General features: G+C 41.3%; 1 protein-coding gene across 4 annotated transcripts in view; it reads right to left on the reverse strand.

Annotated features, from left to right (window-relative positions):
* The window catches only part of PHKA2 (phosphorylase kinase regulatory subunit alpha 2), a 143668-nt gene that overhangs the window by 31166 nt on the left and 93678 nt on the right, over positions 1 to 18824 (reverse strand). For all 4 annotated transcript variants that reach the window (XM_073616456.1, XM_073616455.1, XM_073616453.1 and 1 more), the window contains exons 21-27: positions 13715 to 13803; positions 11992 to 12125; positions 8092 to 8248; positions 7902 to 7981; positions 3774 to 3852; positions 1759 to 1888; positions 1485 to 1586 (exon numbers count right to left, since the gene is read on the reverse strand). In XM_073616456.1, coding sequence (XP_073472557.1) covers positions 1485 to 1586; positions 1759 to 1888; positions 3774 to 3852; positions 7902 to 7981; positions 8092 to 8248; positions 11992 to 12125; positions 13715 to 13803 — 771 coding nt within the window. The remainder of the gene's footprint in view (positions 1 to 1484; positions 1587 to 1758; positions 1889 to 3773; positions 3853 to 7901; positions 7982 to 8091; positions 8249 to 11991; positions 12126 to 13714; positions 13804 to 18824) is intronic.

Here is an 18824-nt window from a genome sequence, read left to right on the forward strand (position 1 = left end):
CAGACAGCAATAAAACCCTTAAGAAAACAAGAAGACGAGCACAGGAACCCTCAGAGTTATTCCATTAATATAAGAGTTGTGGTGGTATTTCGACAGAGTATCTGGATTCTGGACTAGCAGCTTCTTCAGACCAAAGGATTTCCAGTTTCCTTGGTTTGTAGCTAAATGAGTCTTATGCCCCGTACACACGGTCGGATTTTCCGACGGAAAATGTGTGATAGGACCTTGTTGTCGGAAATTCCGACCGTGTGTGGGCTCCATCACACATTTTCCATTGGAATTTCAGACACACAAAGTTTGAGAGCTTGCTATAAAATTTTCCGACAACAAAATCCGTTGTCGGAAATTCCGATTGTGTGTACACAAATCCGACGCACAAAGTGCCACGCATGCTCAGAATAAATTAAGAGACGAAAGCTATTGGCTACTGCAGCATTTATAGTCCCGACGCACGTGTTTTACGTCACTGCGTTCAGAACGATCAGATTTTCCGACAACTTTGTGTGACCGTGTGTATGCAAGACAAGTTTGAGCCAACATCTGTTGGAAAAAATCCATGGATTTTGTTGTCGGAATGTCCGATCAGTGTCCGACCGTGTGTACAGGGCACTAGACTGAAGCACAAAACTAAAAATGAATCACCCAGATATAAATTTATTCCAGTAAAAATGGGGTAAAATACATTGTCATAAAGCCAAAACTTTTGGGAGGCCATACAACTTCCCCTTCATCAAGGCTTGAAGATAAGGAGTGAATAAACAATGTGAATTAAACAGTATTAGAACTGGACAAGTTCAGAGTTTGTCAGCAGTTGTTAGGCGCTACACATTGAATACGGGTAGTGTGGTGTGAACAAACCCTTAAGCCCCATACACACGGGCAGAATTTTGGTAGACATTTTCCGGTTAATAAAAAAAAACGTCCGACATTCTGGTTGTGTGTATGTCGGTTGGTCTGTCTGGGCGGCTTCTGTCGAACGTGCATACTGGAAAACCGACTCCCGATTAGCGCTCTCAGCCAATGGCAGAGAGCGTTGATCGGAGTGTTCTGGTGGTGGGGGGGGGGGTCCCCAAGTCAGAACACAACAGCTCAGCAGGGGAGATCGCTGGACCAACTTTGCATGGGTAGTATGGGTTCGCATGGGTCTCCGGCTGGAGCTGTCGGGTTTTTTTCCTTCAAACCGATGGGTTGCATGAAAAAAAAACTGTAGTGTGTACCAGGCTTTAAACTGGCCACAGAAGTGGTTGCAGGAAAGAAAATCGAGCGATGAGGGGGGAATCCCTCTCGCAGAGCCGTCGTGTTCTCCCGGAAGGGGGGGGGGGTGAACACCTTGAATATTGCTAGTGTCTATCAAAAAAACAGAAGTGGGTGGACTGGACCTTGCATCCATTCATCAATTGCCTTTTGGACCACTCATTAGTCCACATAGTGACCATGCTTATTTATATCACTATGATTCAACATTGACGAACATATTCACTTACTGCTCCGTTCCACACCAAACTCCTTTCCACTCAAGATGTGATGAAGAAGATTCTTCATGTCAAAAGGACTAAGACTCATCAGGCTTTCTGAAGCCTCTTCACCTGAAATCACAGAATGCAGGACACATAATAAACAGACATGCCTGGGAAGGTTTAACATTTTTACTGTTAATGCACATCTAGTTATGTATGAAGCCTGTTAAGAAGTTATTTTCGTAATATCAGCAGTAAAACTGAATTAAAGCAAACTGGAGATTAAAGGCATGTGACTAACCTGAACAGTTTAAGCTGCGGGCTAGCTCCGTAGCCATCACCTGGATGATTAGACCAATCCGAAGCCGGAGCATTTCTCCAAAAAGAACTGGCTGGGAGCGGACATACATGGCCAGATACAGCATGATCTCCTGCAAAATGCACATATTAGAGTCTATTGGCTCTGAATATACTTATGCCGTGTACACACGGGCGGACTTTTCGACCGGACTGGTCCAACTGAACGAATCCGCCGGACAATCCGACCGTGTGTGGGCTTCATCGGACCTTCAGCTGACTTTTTCTGTCGAAAATCAGATAGACTTTAGATTTGGAACATGTTTCAAATCTTTCCAACGGACTCGAGTCCGGTCGAAAAATCTGTTTGTCTGTATGCTAGTCCGATGGACAAAAAAGGACGCAAGGGCAGCTATTGGCTACTGGCTATGAACTTCCTCATTCTAGTCCGGTCGTACGTCATCACGTTCATACCAACAGAATTTCGAACGGACTTTAGTCTGTTCGTGTGTGGGCAAGTCCGGTCGTCCGAAAGTCCGTCGTAACTCTGTCGAAAGTCCGTCAGACGTTTGATGCTGAAAAGTCCTCCTGTGTGTACGCGGCATAAGGTGTCTCCTTTATTAGGAGTGTCATAAAAAATACACATATACACCTATAATGACAGTAGAATGTATATATATTTTTAAGTAAGTAGTTGACATTTAAGTTATTCTTTTTCATGTAGGGTGCAATCTTTTAGTTATTGCAGTAAAGATTTTTTGAGCCCACCCAAAAAATGATAGGTAAGGTCAGAAGAGGTAGTAATTAGTCATTTAGTAAAATAAATCACCATCTTGCTTATTTCTAAATGACAAACAAATACCCACTATTTTAGAAATGATTCCTAAGTATCTATTTCAAATATGGGGCAACTCTGTTGACCTTATCTCCAATTTTTTGGGGGGAATCAAAAATCTGAATTCCACTTCATACCCAGAACAAACAACTGCACTGTGCAAGATCATTCAAACCACCCTGAAGAGGTGGTCATTGAGCATGACCACTTACTGTATCCAAAAGAATACATATTATTATTACTATAGGTACCTGCAGTATACAGCACTGACAATTTACGCAGCGCTTTACATATATATTGTACATGGGCTTCTTGCAACTGTACAGATGTATATAGAGTATATGCAGCAGAATTACTTTGATCACTTTAAAACTGCATCCTTTTTTCCTATTAAATATTACATTTGTACCAATCTCCTGCATGGCATTTTATCCCGCTTTTTATTCCTCTCCCAATCTTCTGAAGAAATTTTGCTTTTAGTTTTGGATATTATTCTTTACCTGCTGACTTTTCTTTTGAATCCTTGAGTGGCACATGTGCCGAGTGAGTAACCCCCTATGTTTAATTAGCAGCAGGGCAGCTACTTGACACGGGACCCGGAAGCTAGCAGCAATCACTGTAGAAGTGGTGCCGACTACAGTAATTTCCAGATTCAGGCCACATACATACTTACATTGATCCAAGCTGGGCCAATCTTCCCTGCTGGCTACTGTATTCTGACAGCCAAGGGAACGGTGGCTGTCAGAATACAGTAGCCAGCAGGGGAGATTCCCCCATCCATGCTGTTTCTCTTATTCAGCCTGTGGAGGTTAACTAGAGAAACTTAACATGTATGTCAAGCCTAAATCAGCAGCAAACAAGCAAAATCTTCCTTCTATTGTTTTAATACTGTGAGTGTTTTTATACCATATATGTATGCTCATTACTTTCTCAGTTCAAAATTACCCTTGTTTTCAATACATTTTCATGGTATTATTTTTAGTTGAACACTGCATCTGATTTTATTCAGTCACTTTTCCCCCAAGATTTTTCTTCCCAGCTTCTTCTGATTTTTAGATCAAAGTTGTTGGAGCCAGGTAGTGCTGCATATGGCATATCACATACCACCAAAGACACCTCGCGGACGATTGTATAATGGGGTACATTGCTTTCCCAGCACGGGGAACTCTCCCATGATGTCCTACCTGTGTGAGTACAGCAATACTGATATCCTGTCCACTAGCTTCGTAAATCAAGGCAGCCAGCTCTTCTGGAGGTAAAGGCCTATGTGGGAAAAAGTAACATACGCATGTTTCCAAGACACTTTCCTTCTCAACACCATACTTTAGCTTTATACAATTTACATTTCCAATGTATTATTGAGCTAATCATTTCTTCTTTTATTACACAACTCAAATGATAAAATACTTGCACAAAACCTCCATTTTTTTCTCCCTGATCGCACCCTTATATTTTACTGGTGTGTGATGTCTATTACAAACGGAATTTAAAATATTCCTGCACACTATATACAGGGATGTGGGAAATGATTATTACTCAAGTAATACACAGGTTGAACAGGATGGACTGTTGTCTTTATTAAACCTTACCTACTATGTAACTTAAAGTGGTTGTTAACCCACTTTCACTACTTCATATAATCCTTTCTGTTTCCTAATGACAAGTGCTCCTGTCTGTGTTTTTTTATTAAAAAAAAAAAAAAGCCTCCTTTACCGTTTTTCAAAGCGATTCAGGTGATCATGTGACTGGCCGGTTCTCTCCTCTGCCCAGCTGACAGCTGCAGCGGCGGGGCCGAGAGTCCCCCGCTGACGTCAGTCGGGATGCAAGAAGGAGCGAGCTGGCCAGTCACGTGATCGCGGGGAGCCGCTCTGAAATACGGTAAAGGAGCCATTTTATTTATAAATCACACAGACAGGAGCACCTATCATTAAGACACAGCGAGGATTATATAGGATATGAAAAGTTATTTGAGCAGCAGGAGTGAAGGGGGTGGGCACTGACACGAGCAGACAGGCAGGGAGGGAGAGGGGGAGAGAGCACAGAGGAGGACAGAGCAGGGCTGCGGATGATGGACGCACGTAAACTGACCACGGTGTCAGGGCTCAGCCGCCATGATAAACCGTGGTCAATTTAAAGAGGGGAGGGTATAGCCAGGCAGGATCAGCCAGGTTTTTTAGGTGATACAGGGAGCCAAATGACACAGCACAAGCACTGCGCTGTGTAACATGCTTTAAGGGAACAGGATCAATCTTTTTTTTTTTTTTTGGGGGGGGGGGGGGGGTTAACAAGTGCTTTAATATACTTTCTTACTGACAGTGAAAATCCTTCAAGCAGGAACTGAAGGCTATACTTTTATAACTACATAAATGTAAAGTATCGCACAGATACACAAGGCTGTAACAGCTGTATTGTGGTTCTGTAAATAGCTATTTCAGACATGTACCTCGACTCCCTTTATTTTACATAAAGTAATTTGGACGTGTTGGCAAAACACGATAATTTATTAGGCTTTGCAGGTTTATGTCTCTTTAGAGAGAAATGGGAAGAAGAGAGCCGACAATATGCAGTGGAAAATGGGAGCTACCAGACAAGGAGGGGGAGATTTAATAAAACTGGTGCGCTCAGAATCTGTGCAGCTCTGCATGATAGTCAATCAGCATCTAGTGCCCCCGGTACACAGGATCCGAAAATCAGATATAAAATACCACTTTTGAAGCGATCGTACGATAATGTGAATGTTAGTACACAGCTTTCGAGAGCCGATCACGACAGTCCATACAAAATTATCTGATGGGATAAGCACGAGAATCTTACTTGTACAATACCAGATTGTACGATTTTGTCAGAAAATACAATACAAATAAACTACAACACATGACATCACTTCTGAATTTTTAATCTGTCATATGAGAATTTTCGTCACTTTAGTAACCTCTTCAATTTCAACTTGCGACTAGTAAGCAAAAAAAGTTGGACGATCTGTCGTCCAATTTTGGATCGTGTGTACGGGGCATTACGTCAGCTTGTTCAATTAAACTTTCACAATATAACCTGGAAGCTGATTGGTTTCTATGCAGAGCTGCACCAGATTATGCACTCTCTAGTTTTAGTAAATGAACCCCTGTGAGATATGATTTATCTCAAGGGAAACAACAGTAACTGGAGGAAGTTTTTGACAGTTGCCGATTGAAATTAGTGGGCATTCACCAGACTGGGAATTGTTTGTTTGTAGATCCCTCTGCAATGGATGTTATGTACGTCCGAGTTAAAAGCACACATATTCATCCAATATGAATGCATCTAGCTCGCAATGGATATTTCTGGCAGATAGTGCGTAAAATAATTGTTGAATTTTGATTTAGGGTGTCTATAGAGATCATAAATTACCAAGTGAAATTCCACTCTATTGCCCCGTACACACGATAAGATTTTTCGATGGAAAATGTGTGATAGGACCTTGTTGTTGGAAATTATGACCGTGTGTAGGCTGCATCACAATTTTTCCATAGGAATTTCCATCACACAAAAATTTGAGATCTGGTTCTCAAATTTTCCGACAAAAAAATCTGTTGTCGGAAATTCCGAGTGTGTGTACACAATTCCGACGCACAAAGTGCCACGCATGCTTGGAATCAAGCAGAAGAGCCGCACTGGCTACTGAACTTCATTTTTCTCGGCTCGTCGTATGTGTTGTACGTCACCGCGTTCTTGGCATTTGGAATTTACGACCAACTTTGTGTGACCATGTGTATGCAAGACAAGTTTGAGCCAACACCCGTCGGAAAAAATCCCATGGATTTTGTTGTCGGAAAATCCTATCGTGTGTACAGGGCATTAGTCCAATCAGATTCAGATGGCAGCTATCCTGAGATTCTTTATTGAGGCTCTTCACCCACTGCCAAAAGGCACTGGCAACTGGGTCGTGGGAAGTGTTGAGTTATTTGTATTGTCAATGTACATTGGGTCATGGGATGCATGCATGTTACTGGAGTATTGTCATTTGTTAACTAATCTGACCTGTGCTATGCTGATTGTCAAATGTATTTGTGACTGTTATGCCTTGTACACACGATCGGATTGTTGGCCAACAAAACCGTGGAATTTTTTCCGAAGGGTGTTGGCTCAAACTTGTCTTGCATACACACGGTCACACAAATGATGGCCAACAATTACGAACGTAGTGACGTACTACGTGGTTTTTCAGCTCTTTAGCGCCAACCTTTGGGCTCTTTCTGCTAATTTCGTGTTAGTAGAAGTTTACTGAGTGTCGATTTGCGCTTTTCTTTTCATGTTTTTCATTTCGTGCTTTATAGTTTGTTTCTGAACGTCCGTTCGTCAACCAGACATGTTGCGGAATCGGAGGAGATAACGTGTTATTTATTATTGGCTTTGGAGTTATTGCTTTGACATTATTTTTTTGGTTGAATAAAGATTTGATTTGGTATATTTTCTATATTTTTGGATGCATAGAATGCACTTTTTGGTTAAGTTCTATTGGCAGATCGCATTACTAATTTTATTTGTTTTCTTTTTTTAATGCACAATAAAAAAATTGTGGAGAATAATACTTGGCTATGTGTTTTACTTCAAATGACAGTTTGGGAGTAGGCAGTTACATTTTAAAAAATACAATGTAAAATTAACAAGGGACACCAACATAGTTGTATCTTTGATCTTAAAAACTGCAGGATAATGGTGTTGTGGTAACTTGCACAAATAAAAAAAGAAAAAAGCATAATAATATTATTCTTGATATCACTAGAAAAAAAAAGCCTTTGAAAACGTGTTTGCAATAACTCCATCAGTATCACCAGCAAAGCAGCTTCATTATTATCCCATTAAAGAAGAAGAGAATTGTGCGCTGCATTTGGAGATTTCATAATTTGCCACGTCATGAATGTTAATTCTCCATTACAAACGCTAGTTTAGAAGAATGACCGCTTCTGCTTCCGAGCATTCGTGTTTGTACTTTGGACTTTTGTCCGACGGACTTGCGTACATACGATCGGAAAATCCGACAACACACATTTGTTGGCGGAAAATTTGAAAACATGCTAGTCAACATTTGTTGGCGGAAAGTCCGACAACAATTGTCCGATGGAGCGTACACACGGTCGGATTGTCCGCCAACAGTCTGTCATCGAACATTTCCCTTCGGAACGTCCGATTGTGTGTACGGAGCTTTAGCTTCACTGTATTCCTTGTGTACTTTTTTTTTTTTTTTTTTTTTACAAATTGTACACTGTGGTTGTGGAAAATTAAAAAAAAAAGTTGATTTAAACAAATTTTGTGAAATTCTATTTATCACTTACGATGTAATGGTCTTTTCACGAGGTTCAGGGGGAAGACCCACTGTTAGCTGCTTTTGGTGTGACAGGATATCAGTGCATGCCTAGTGGGAAGGAAAGTGGCTGTTATATTATCTTTACAACTACAGAATCTGATTTGGTAATGTTTGGAGAAGTCATATAGTAGTAATAAAATAACAATGTTCTGATATACCTCAGCAAGCACTTCCACTCTTTTTTTCAGCAGCCCAGAGATGTAACGGATCAGACCCCACTCTCGGTTAAGTCCGGCTTTGCTGTATAGCTCACTCAATAGGCAGTGCAGGGTGACTCCACATTGTCCATTCAGATTGGTATCCCAGTCTAGTCCTCTGTATGGAATTAAAACAGTCTACTATTATAGGTGTACTATGTGTTTTAACCAACATTCTACAAACACTACTAAAAAAAATGCATTATTGCTTATTTGCACTGCTGCTCCTTGCTAAAAACAAATCCCTCAATGTTTTTTTAGAATGTAGATAACAATGAATAATGAAAACCGATGGGTTGGAGTATGTAAGAATAACAATGGATAATGAAATTTGATGGGCTGGAGTATGTAAGGAATTGTGAAATAAAAATAGGTGACATGCTACTTGAAGCACACAGAAAGCACCTTTAAGGTTCTGAATACTGTATTTATTGGTGTATAACACGCACTTTTTCACCCTGAAAATCGGGTGCAAATAGCGTGTGCATGTTATACGCCAATACTTCAATTTTAGCTGCCTCGGAGGGGACAGGGAGGGGGGCGGGACGAGTGCCGTCAAATTACATACAGTGAAAATCCCCTGTCTACTTGGCGGCCTCTGTAATAGGAAGTCCTGTCTCCTGGGAAGCCATTGGACCACTGTTCTGTCTATAATAGGAGATTCTCACTGTATGTAATCTGTCGGCGCTCGTCCCGCCCCCCTCCCTGTCCCCTCTAGGCTGCAGATGGGCATCAATCAGACTGAACTGATGGCAATGGTAAAGGCTGCTGCATTGAGACAATGGTGAGGCTGCTGCATTGATGTCAACAGTGAGGCTGCATTGATGTGCACTGATGAGGCTGCATTGATGGCACTTGTGAGGTCACAGATGGGCACTGATCAGGCAGCATTGATGGCAATGGTGAGGCTGCAGATGGGCACTGACCCTTATTTTGCTTCAAAGTTTCTTATTTATAATTTATGTTTTTTTCCTGAAACTTCCCTTTTAAAATGAATGTGCGTATTATACGCCTGTGCGTGTTATACGCCGATAAATACGGGTACGTATACGTGTGCATTTTATGGAAAGGGCCAGGGTTTTTTTTCTGGTTTTTGGTTCTATAATCTTTAATGGATTAAAAATGTGTATTGAAAAACGCAAAATGCACCTGGAATATGCAAACTGCATGTGTGTGTGAACCAGACCTTAAAGCGAGAGTAAACACTGGTTGCTCACTTGTACCTACAGGTAAGCTTTATTATAAGCTATTAAGTACAAGGAATATCTCCTAAACTTGCACCGTTTAGGAGATATTCACTACCTCTGCAGTTGGTGACGTCACCAGCACATGTGCACTGTGCTCTGAAGGGATGGCATGTTGTCCCTTCAAAGTGCGCCGACGCGACTGTGGTTCCCGTGTACATGTGCGGGAATGACATCATTGTGGTTTGGCCATTGAAGTAGACGGAACCCACGAACCTGGAAGGAAGACTGGATGAAGATGGCAGCCCTCTCAGCAGTGACAGCATGCCCCTCGAGGGCTTTGTTTTAAGGTAATTCTCTACTAATGTGCTTGTATGCGATGCCTACTAGTACATTATGCCATTACCTTGCAGGGGGAAAGTTTTTTTTTCCTACTTTAATATCGCTTTAAAGTGTATGTATAGCTAAAACATTTTATTTTAGTCTTGGATAGAACAGGCAAGGGTTACACCCTTGTCAGTTTATGGTTTGTGGTCTGTGGCCAGTTGGGGAGATGCCCCTTAACTTTCTGTCCTGAAGATGTAACATGAAGTAAAAGAAACTCCCTACTATGTCAGGGGAATTCTATTCTAAAGCTTGGTATACACAGATTTTTTTTTTCTTTTCATTCAGCCAGGATAAAAATTAACAGATGCCCCCATCCATACACGCGAGGTAAAAGAAGGAATCCTCTCGGCTGTGTGATTGTATTCTGACAGCGGGACTCCTCCGTTGTCAGGATACACTGATCAGCACTGCAGCCAATTGGCTGCAGCAGCTGATCGAATTTGAGTTTTTCAGCATGGCTGTTAGACAGAAGTCAATCTACCAATTGACTTCTGTCGAACAGAAAAGACTACACAAAGATCTAAATTCAGCTGGTCCCTGTTAAGCTGGGCAAATTTTGACCTGTCTGTACCCAAATTACAGCAGATGTTACTGGAACAGGTGTTCCCACTAGAAGACTACCCTCACTTTTTGTTCTTGTAACATTTTTACTTTTCTATCACTGTCCCACTGGCAATGGTGACCACAAAAACAGAGGGGCGAATCTTTCCAAAAGGACACAGACAGCAATAAAAAGTTGGCGGGGGTTTTAATCCTTACTTACTCTTTCCAAATCTAAAAAAAAAGCTGCCATAGCAGGTGCTTGTCTCTGTCTCAACTAGGCCACTTTGTTAAAAACTTGCTGAACCATATTTTCATGATAAATTTGTAGGTCCTCATTTTTGCTATATGACAGATAGTGAAATCAGCATCCTTGCTAAATGAATGAATGAAAGCTAATTACATAATAATCCATCAACTAAGTATAATGCTAAAATTACAATGTATTTTCAGACTTCTGACCAAAGACTGTACTGAGGAAATGAAGATAGCATTTTCTTGGGTGTCATCTAGTTTGTATATTAGCAACCCTCATAATTTCTGAGCTCACACTCACATTTATAAGTAAAATCTCTTGGAAGAATCTAAGGCAGGGGTAGGCAACCTTAAAGTGGTGGAGATCTACCTGAACAATGTGGGAGAAGTCAAGGATCACCGGCCACACAGTCACCCAGTGTCCCCTCCTTACACCTGTTTAAACCTCTAATTGCTGTACTACTGAGTCACATTTGCGTGCATTGCATGGCAATCAGGAGTTTAAATTGGGTGGTGAGAAGGCAATATATCTCCTCCTCGCCACCTGTCAAAAACACTCGGATCACTTTTCAGAGGAGCAGCAGTGCTACCTGCACTTGTGAATGAGCCCTTCATTGCATTTGGCAGCGGCACCCTTAGGGCTCCTTCACACATGAAGTTGGGGGGCCTCATTCACTGGAAGGGGTTTAATGCTTGGCAGCTGCTACACCCACCAACCATGACAGGGTGTATAACTCCTGCTGTTGCTGTAGCATATGCACAACCTTGGCCACTGTAGCTAAAGGTTGTGCGGTTGGGGCGAATGTGATAAAAACACATCTTATTATGGAGTTTTACCACCCCCCAAAACTGCAAATGTAAATGAACCCTTACCTTACTTACTTACTGTTCTGAGCCCCCTATAAGGCAGCTTTCACAATGATGTGCTGTGGTTTACCTGCACTGTGGGTGCAGCGCAGTGAATCTGCATTGGTGTGAAAGCAGCCCTATACTATTATTCCCAGTGTATTTCTTCACATTGACCTGAAGATCTTTGCTGCTGCTGGCACCAATCTGGAGACCAGCATAAGAGGTGGGGTGCAGTTGGTATCACTCCGCAGGGGACAGGAGCCAGCACTACAGAGGAGGCATCAGCTTTTGTGGCTTTTGCTCCCTACTACAGCTCCAACTTTACAAGTAGTCCCTCTGCATTGCACTCTAATGCTCTGGAATTAGCGGGTCGTCAAGCACAGTCGGAGATCTAACAATCACCTGTCCGCGATCTACTGGTCACTGACCCCCCGATCTAAGGCTTCCAACCAATACTATTTTCTCTTTCCTTTGTAACATTTAGCACCTGGCTAAACAACTAATCTCATAAAATCTACAAATTCTTTTTCAATAATTTTTATTATAGATTAACAGAAAGGTACAATAAGTACAGCATCCATTGCTTGGTCAGTCATGACATATAGGGGAAAATCTACAATTGAAATGGCAGTGTGTTGTAACTTACTTTATGACATAGAGTATGTACAGTATATCTGCCTGATCCTGAAGGGTAGGGCAATCTTTAAGTTGTTCCACCAATTTCTGACAGTCGACATTACCATGCGAATCCCTGGGTAAGTTTAGCTCGGGTTCTTTATTCTGTAAAGAAATCAAACAGTAAACTGTGTAAGCATATTGATCTTAGTTTATGTGTTGTTTATTGTAGTGGTTCTCAACCTGAGTCTTCAAGTACCCCCAACGGGCCATGTTTTGTGCACTTCCCTTAGATAAAAGAGCTCTTATCAATACCATGTCATTGATATTGATTTAAAGCAGCTGTGCACAGTAAAGAAAAACCTGAAAACATGGATGGTTGGGGGGGTACTCAAGGACTGAGGTTGATAACCACTGTTTTAATTAACTAAACTCCAACCAGCTATACTTGCATGCTGATAGTCTAGATGGGTATCACAATGAATTTTATAATATCTGCCCACCCTTGTACAGAGGCACACTCCGCTGCAGAAGTGAGAAGATCGCATTATAAGGGGTTCTGCATTTTTTTTCTTTTTTAATTCAACATACAGACATCTCACTAATTCAAAAAATACATTAAAATTCAATGTAATATATATATATCATAGCCCCCTTTCAGATACAAAAAAAGAATGCTGAACTACAACTCTTGCTAATTCTTTTAGTAAAAAATGTACTGCGTAAAACAGATATTTTCAATCATTTGCCTGTGCAAACACTCAAATCCGCATTAAGAGGTTCTCTGTTTTTTCCCAACACATAATTGCATGCCTGTGTTCACTTTACTGCACTGTACTAGACTTTTTACTGACTTCATACTTTAGCAAATACACCCTATAGCTTGAAGACTTTGGAAGAAAACTAAGTTAGTGAGCGTTAAATTATTTATGGGCAAACAAGTTGATTAGTACATTTTAAGGTAATTGCAGGAGTACCAGGGTTATTACATGCAACTAAATCTTCTGTTACAAGGGAGACAAACTCACCTCCAAGCCAGCAATGGTTCATGGTCTATCACTTGCCTGTTCATCAGTTGACACTCCTAAAGAAACAGAGCACACACTTTGGGGAAGATTTACTAAAACTGGAACACTCAGAATTAGGTGCAGTTGTGCATAGTAGCCAATCAGCTTCTAACTTTAGCTTGTTCAATTAAGCTTTGACAAAAAAAAACCTGGAAGCTGATAGGTTTCTATGCAGAACTGCACCAGATTTTGCACTTTTCAGTTTTAGTAAATCAACCCCAGTATGTCCAGGCATATACGACATTAAGAACCTTGACGTGTTTCGCCCATACAATTTAATCATAAGGCTGCCTGATGATTAAGCTCTGTATGGGTGAAACACATCAAAGCGTTTTAATGTGATAGATCTGTTGCTGATCTGTTAGTATCTCCAAGCCCAGATATGCTACAGTATGTGCATATTGTCTGTTTCTTTTGGACTGTCAAGAAGAAGCAGCGAATTAGTAAAGCTATACAGGAAAAGCTGCAAGTATACTAAAATAAGAAATATACCCTCAAATGACCTTAATCCCTGTAAACCACTGCAACCAGAATCCTGAAAGTACCCTACAGATTTATTACGAGTGTTCAGAAGCCTGTGCATTGTGACTTTTTTTTAAATTGTGCATTCTGTATGGGAATGACAGTAGGAAGCCCCCAGTGGAGGTGTTGTCCGGTTAACAGTCTGGCAAACACAACTGAACTTACCTGAGGTTTGTGCATTTGGGGAACTTCTAAAAGATTTAAAGAGCGTCGGTGACCGCTCAGATTTTTAGCAGGCAGGAACAAAGAAGAGTCTGAAATGATGAAATCATTATACAGGTTGGTATTGTCATACAATAAAAACAATACATAAATGATACATAATTAGTATCTTAGTAAATGGTGCCTATTTATCAACAATTTTTGATACTGCTATGAACATTTCAAAAATGTTGTCCCTCTTTATTAAGCTCAGTTCACACTAGTCTGACTCCAAAGTCGCACGACTTTCAGTGCAACTTTGAAGGTCGACTTTGATATGATTTTGATGCGACTTTTTACACTTTGTGGCATTGAAGTTGTATCAAAGTAGGACCAAAGTACTGAAGGAACCTTTTCTAAAGTCGGACAGACATGTGTAGTATCAGTTAAGACAGTTCTCATAGGGAAACATTGAATTTCCCGTCATCCGAGCTGGCGTCTCAGAAGTCGAATCCCATGTCACACCAGTGTGAACTGAGCCTCAACCCTATTTGCCAGTGTATAATAAAAGATCTTTCACTCTTCCTCAATCAGATTCCTCCCATCATTCTCCTTTACAGTGAAGGAAACTGCAATCTTGTTTGATCTGCAGTTGCCATATGCACATGTGATCGTTATGGCACCGGCCATTTTACAGTTTGGTTGGGAGGACAATCAACTGACAATTCACATTTATGGCATGCCTTGAATGTAACTGTTTTGAGAAACAGTTAGGGCTCATTTACACTTGCTTTGGCTTCAACACACATTAAAGTGTTTACGGCTTCAACACGTTTTTATGCTGTGTTTTTGATGCTTCGGTGGTGCTCCAATGAAGTTTCGGTGGTGCTTCGGTGAAGCTTTAGTGACGCTTCAGTGATGCTCTTTTGTTGAAGCTTGGTAGATGCCCTGTGTGTGTGTGTATATCTCATACCTGCAAATTTCTCCTAAACAAAGTGAAGCTAAATCTGAATTAAGGGCTAGTTTACACTTGCTTCAAAACAAGGCTTCGGACAGGCTTTGTTAAAGCTCTCTGAACGCCAGTCAAAGCTCCTGTCACTAAATAAAACGGTTAGCTTACAGTCCTGTTTACACCTTGCTTTTGCTTTGCTTTGTTTTGGCTTTGCTTAAAAAATTATACCCCATGTCGCTTTAGTGGGGCTTCAAAGCCTCCATAGAATTCTATGACAAAGCTCGCTTGAGGTACCTGCAGATTTTGAGAGGCTTTAATTCTGTTTTAGCTTCCCTTTGTTTTGGAGAAATTGCAGGCATGAGATATCGACACACACACACAGGGCATCTAACAAGCTTCAAAAGAGCATCACCGAAGTGTGTATTGAAGCTGAAGCAAGTGTAAATGAGCCCTTACTGTTTCAGACATAAGACCTTTAAAGGGATAGTTCACCTTTATCACAAATCTGCCTATGCAGATAAGGGGCATCTATAGATAAAAACAAAGGGTGCAGCGTTGACTAAAGTTGAATAAAGCCCTTGCCTTATATACCTTATGAAACTTGACGGGAATACTCCCAGAATGTTGCTAGGTACTCTCAGGACATTGCTAAGTGAGGCCTAGTCATCCTCCACCATCACAGGAATGAGCTCTCAAATGCTGAGCTCAAAGCTACTGCATCAGGGGAGAGAAAGAGTATGTGAGAGGGTTTGAATCAGAGAAAGAGCTCACTCCTGTGATGGTGGAGGTGAGCAGTGACGACTAGGCCTCACTTAGCAACGTCCTGGGAGTATTCCAGTCAGTCTCCATAAGGTATGTAAATGACCCACACCTATAGCAAGGGTATTATTCATTTATAGTCAGAGCTGCACAGTTTGTTTTAATCTACAAGCTTCCCTTACCTGCATAGGCAGGTTTTTTGTAAAGGTGAACTATCCTTTTCAGGCTAGGTTCACACTGCTGCGAATTCTATTGCGAATTTGAGCCGTTGCGATCGCTCAAATTCGCAAGTCATTTAAATTACATAGATTAACATTAGTGCCGTTCACATCGACGCGTTGCGAATATAACCTGCGTGAAAAAAAGATCCTGTGCGAGTTTACTGCGTTGCGTTGCGAATTTAGTCTCCATAGACATCAATGTAAATCGTTCTTGAATCGCATTGATTGGTTCACATATGTGCGAATTCCACCACACTACTCTCCACAAAAACCAGGAAGTACACAGGAAGTTAAGACCCTTTTTTTTTTTACATTATGATTCCATTGGCTAGACTATCAATCGCAGCTATATCCAACTCCTGAAATTCGCGGTAAAATCGCGGTAAAATCGCGGTAAATTCGCGGTGAATTCGCGGTAAAATCGCGGTAAATTCGCACTGCAGCAGTGTGAACCTAGCCTAAGCCTTATTCACACCAGTGTGCAGAGATGTGAGTTGTTCTGTAAGGGCACAACGAAAATAATTGTTTTTTATGTGCCCTGTTCACACCACTGGTTTTACATCTGCAACGTGTATAAAACTAATTGAAACTCGTATGAAAACTGATGTAAACTTGAGTCTCTGCAAGTGAAATCTGCGCATTTTTTCCATCAGTTTGTCTGCGCGTATGGTGTGAATGAGGTCTATTACTACATTCACACTGGCGATTAGGGCCAGTGTAAATTGTAGCGGCAGGAATCTTCTGATTCCTGCTGTGGCTTTCAGCGGCTAGGTGCACATACAAAGTGCATCCAGCAGAATCACCGCAGGTAATCACTGGCTGTATGGACAGCCGCAAATACCTGCAGTCGCATTACAGTGAACAGCTGCTGAGAGTCGCAGCAGGTATCGCTGGTGTGAATGTAGTCTAAAGCTCTACTGTACTTTTAAAAAACTGTAAGCCACAAACTGATGATAAATGAAAACATCCTATGCCCCGTACACACGGTCGGATTTTCCAAAGGAAAATGTGTGATAGGACCTTGTTGTCGGAAATTCCGACCGTGTGTAGGCTCCATCACACATTTTCCATCGGAATTTCCGACACACAAAGTTTGAGAGCTTGCTATAAAATTTTCCGACAACAAAATCTGTTGTCGGAAATTCCGATCGTGTGTACACAAATCCGACGCACAAAGTGCCACGCATGCTCAGAATAAATTAAGAGACGAAAGCTGTTGGCTACTAACCCGTTTATAGTCCCAACGTACGTGTTTTACGTCGCCGCGTTTAGAACGATCGGATTTTCCGACAACTTTGTGTGACCGTGTGTATGCAAGACAAGTTTGAGCCAACATCCGTTGGAAAAAATCCATGGATTTTGTTTGTTGTAATGCTCCCTCATCCCAATGGAAAACTCTGTGCCAGTCTCAATGCTGCAGGTAAAGACCACTGTACTATGCATGAGAGAAGTGGTCTCTCTAAGTTTACCATGACTGCTACCATGTTACTGCTACAATGCTCACACTCTCTGCTCATTTGCACACTGTACTTGTGACAATATGAGGAGGGTGCGTTGGATCTCAGTACAAACTCCTCTCATACAAATCAAAACAGCGGCCTTATGACTAGCTTTGAATTTTGAGCTGTAGGAAATGTAAAGCTTACTATTATCATGCACTCTCTGTTTAGGCTCTGTTTCCACTAGTGCGACTTTTCATGCGACTTGGGACTGAAAAGTCGTATGACAAATTGTATCCCATGATTTCCAATGAGTACCGTTCATATCTGTGCGACTTCAAGTCGCAGCGACTTCAAAGTAGTCCCTGCACTACTTTGGTCCCACTTTGATGCGACTTGAGGTCCATAGATACAGGCATTGCTTCAAATCGCGGTAAAAAGTCGCGGTAAAAAATCGTGGCAAAATCGCGCGACTTTGGGGACGCACTAGTGGAAACATAGCCTTATTGCTAACAATATTTTTTTTTTTATCTCAAAGCTAACAATATTTTTTAATGACAAATTGGGCTTTAGGCTATGTTTCCACTAGTGCGTCCCCAAAGTCGCGCGATTTTGCCGCGATTTTTAACCGCGATTTTACCGCGACTTTTTACCGCGATTTGAAGCAATGCCTGTATCTATGGACCTCAAGTCGCATCAAAGTGGGACCAAAGTAGTGCAGGGACTACTTTGAAGTCGCTGCGACTTGAAGTCGCACAGATATGAACGGTACTCATTGGAAATCATGGGATACAATTTGTCATGCGACTTTTCAGTCCCAAGTCGCATGAAAAGTCGCACTAGTGGAAACAGAGCCTTAAAGGAAACCTGTACTGAAAGGATGTGAAAATGTGGAAGCCCCTATTGCTAACATGCCCTCTCAATACTTTCCAAGGCATCAGTCCAGAACAAATAAGCAGATCAGGAGATCAGACCTTCTGCTAACTTTCCTTTCTGCAAGCTTGTTCCAGATCAGTGACTCAAATTAATGAAGTCAGAAACAGCCAATTAGCTGATTATAAAAAGGAATGCAGCAATGGCAGACCATATATGCCAATCAATATGTTTCCTTTAAAAAGAATGTTTCAGCTTATGTATTTATTTATTACAGGTACTTATATTGCGCCATCAATTTATGCACATATTTATTATACAGAGGGGAAAATAATTATTTGATCCCCTGCAGATTTTGTAAGTTTTCTCACTTACAAAGAAATGAAGGGTCTATCATTTTTATAACAGGTGTATTTTAAATGATAGAGACAGAATATCAACCAAAAATCCAGAAAAAACACATCATACAAATGTTATAAATTTAGTTGCAGTTCAGTGAGTAAAATAAGTATTTGATCCCCTACCAACCAACAATAATTCTGGCTCCCACAGACTGGCTATAGTATGTGCTCAGGTGGTACACAGATAAGTCCTGTCAATTTAAGAAGGTGCTCCTAACGACAACTCATTATGTGTATAAAAGACACCTGTCCACAGAATCTCTTTCTTCCATTCAAACCTCACCATCATGGGCAAGACCAAAGAGCTGTCAAAGGAAGTCAGGGACAAGATTGTAGACCTGCACAAGGCCGGAATGGGTTACAAGACCATCAGCAAGAAGCTTGGTGAGAAGGAGACAACTGTTGGAGCGATTATTTGCAAATGGAAGAAATACAAAATAACCATCAATCGCCCTTGGTCTGGAGCTCCATGCAGGATTTTGCCTCATG

Source organism: Aquarana catesbeiana, linkage group LG02 (assembly GCF_042186555.1).
Source record: "Aquarana catesbeiana isolate 2022-GZ linkage group LG02, ASM4218655v1, whole genome shotgun sequence".
Classification (NCBI taxonomy): Eukaryota; Metazoa; Chordata; class Amphibia; order Anura; family Ranidae; genus Aquarana; species Aquarana catesbeiana.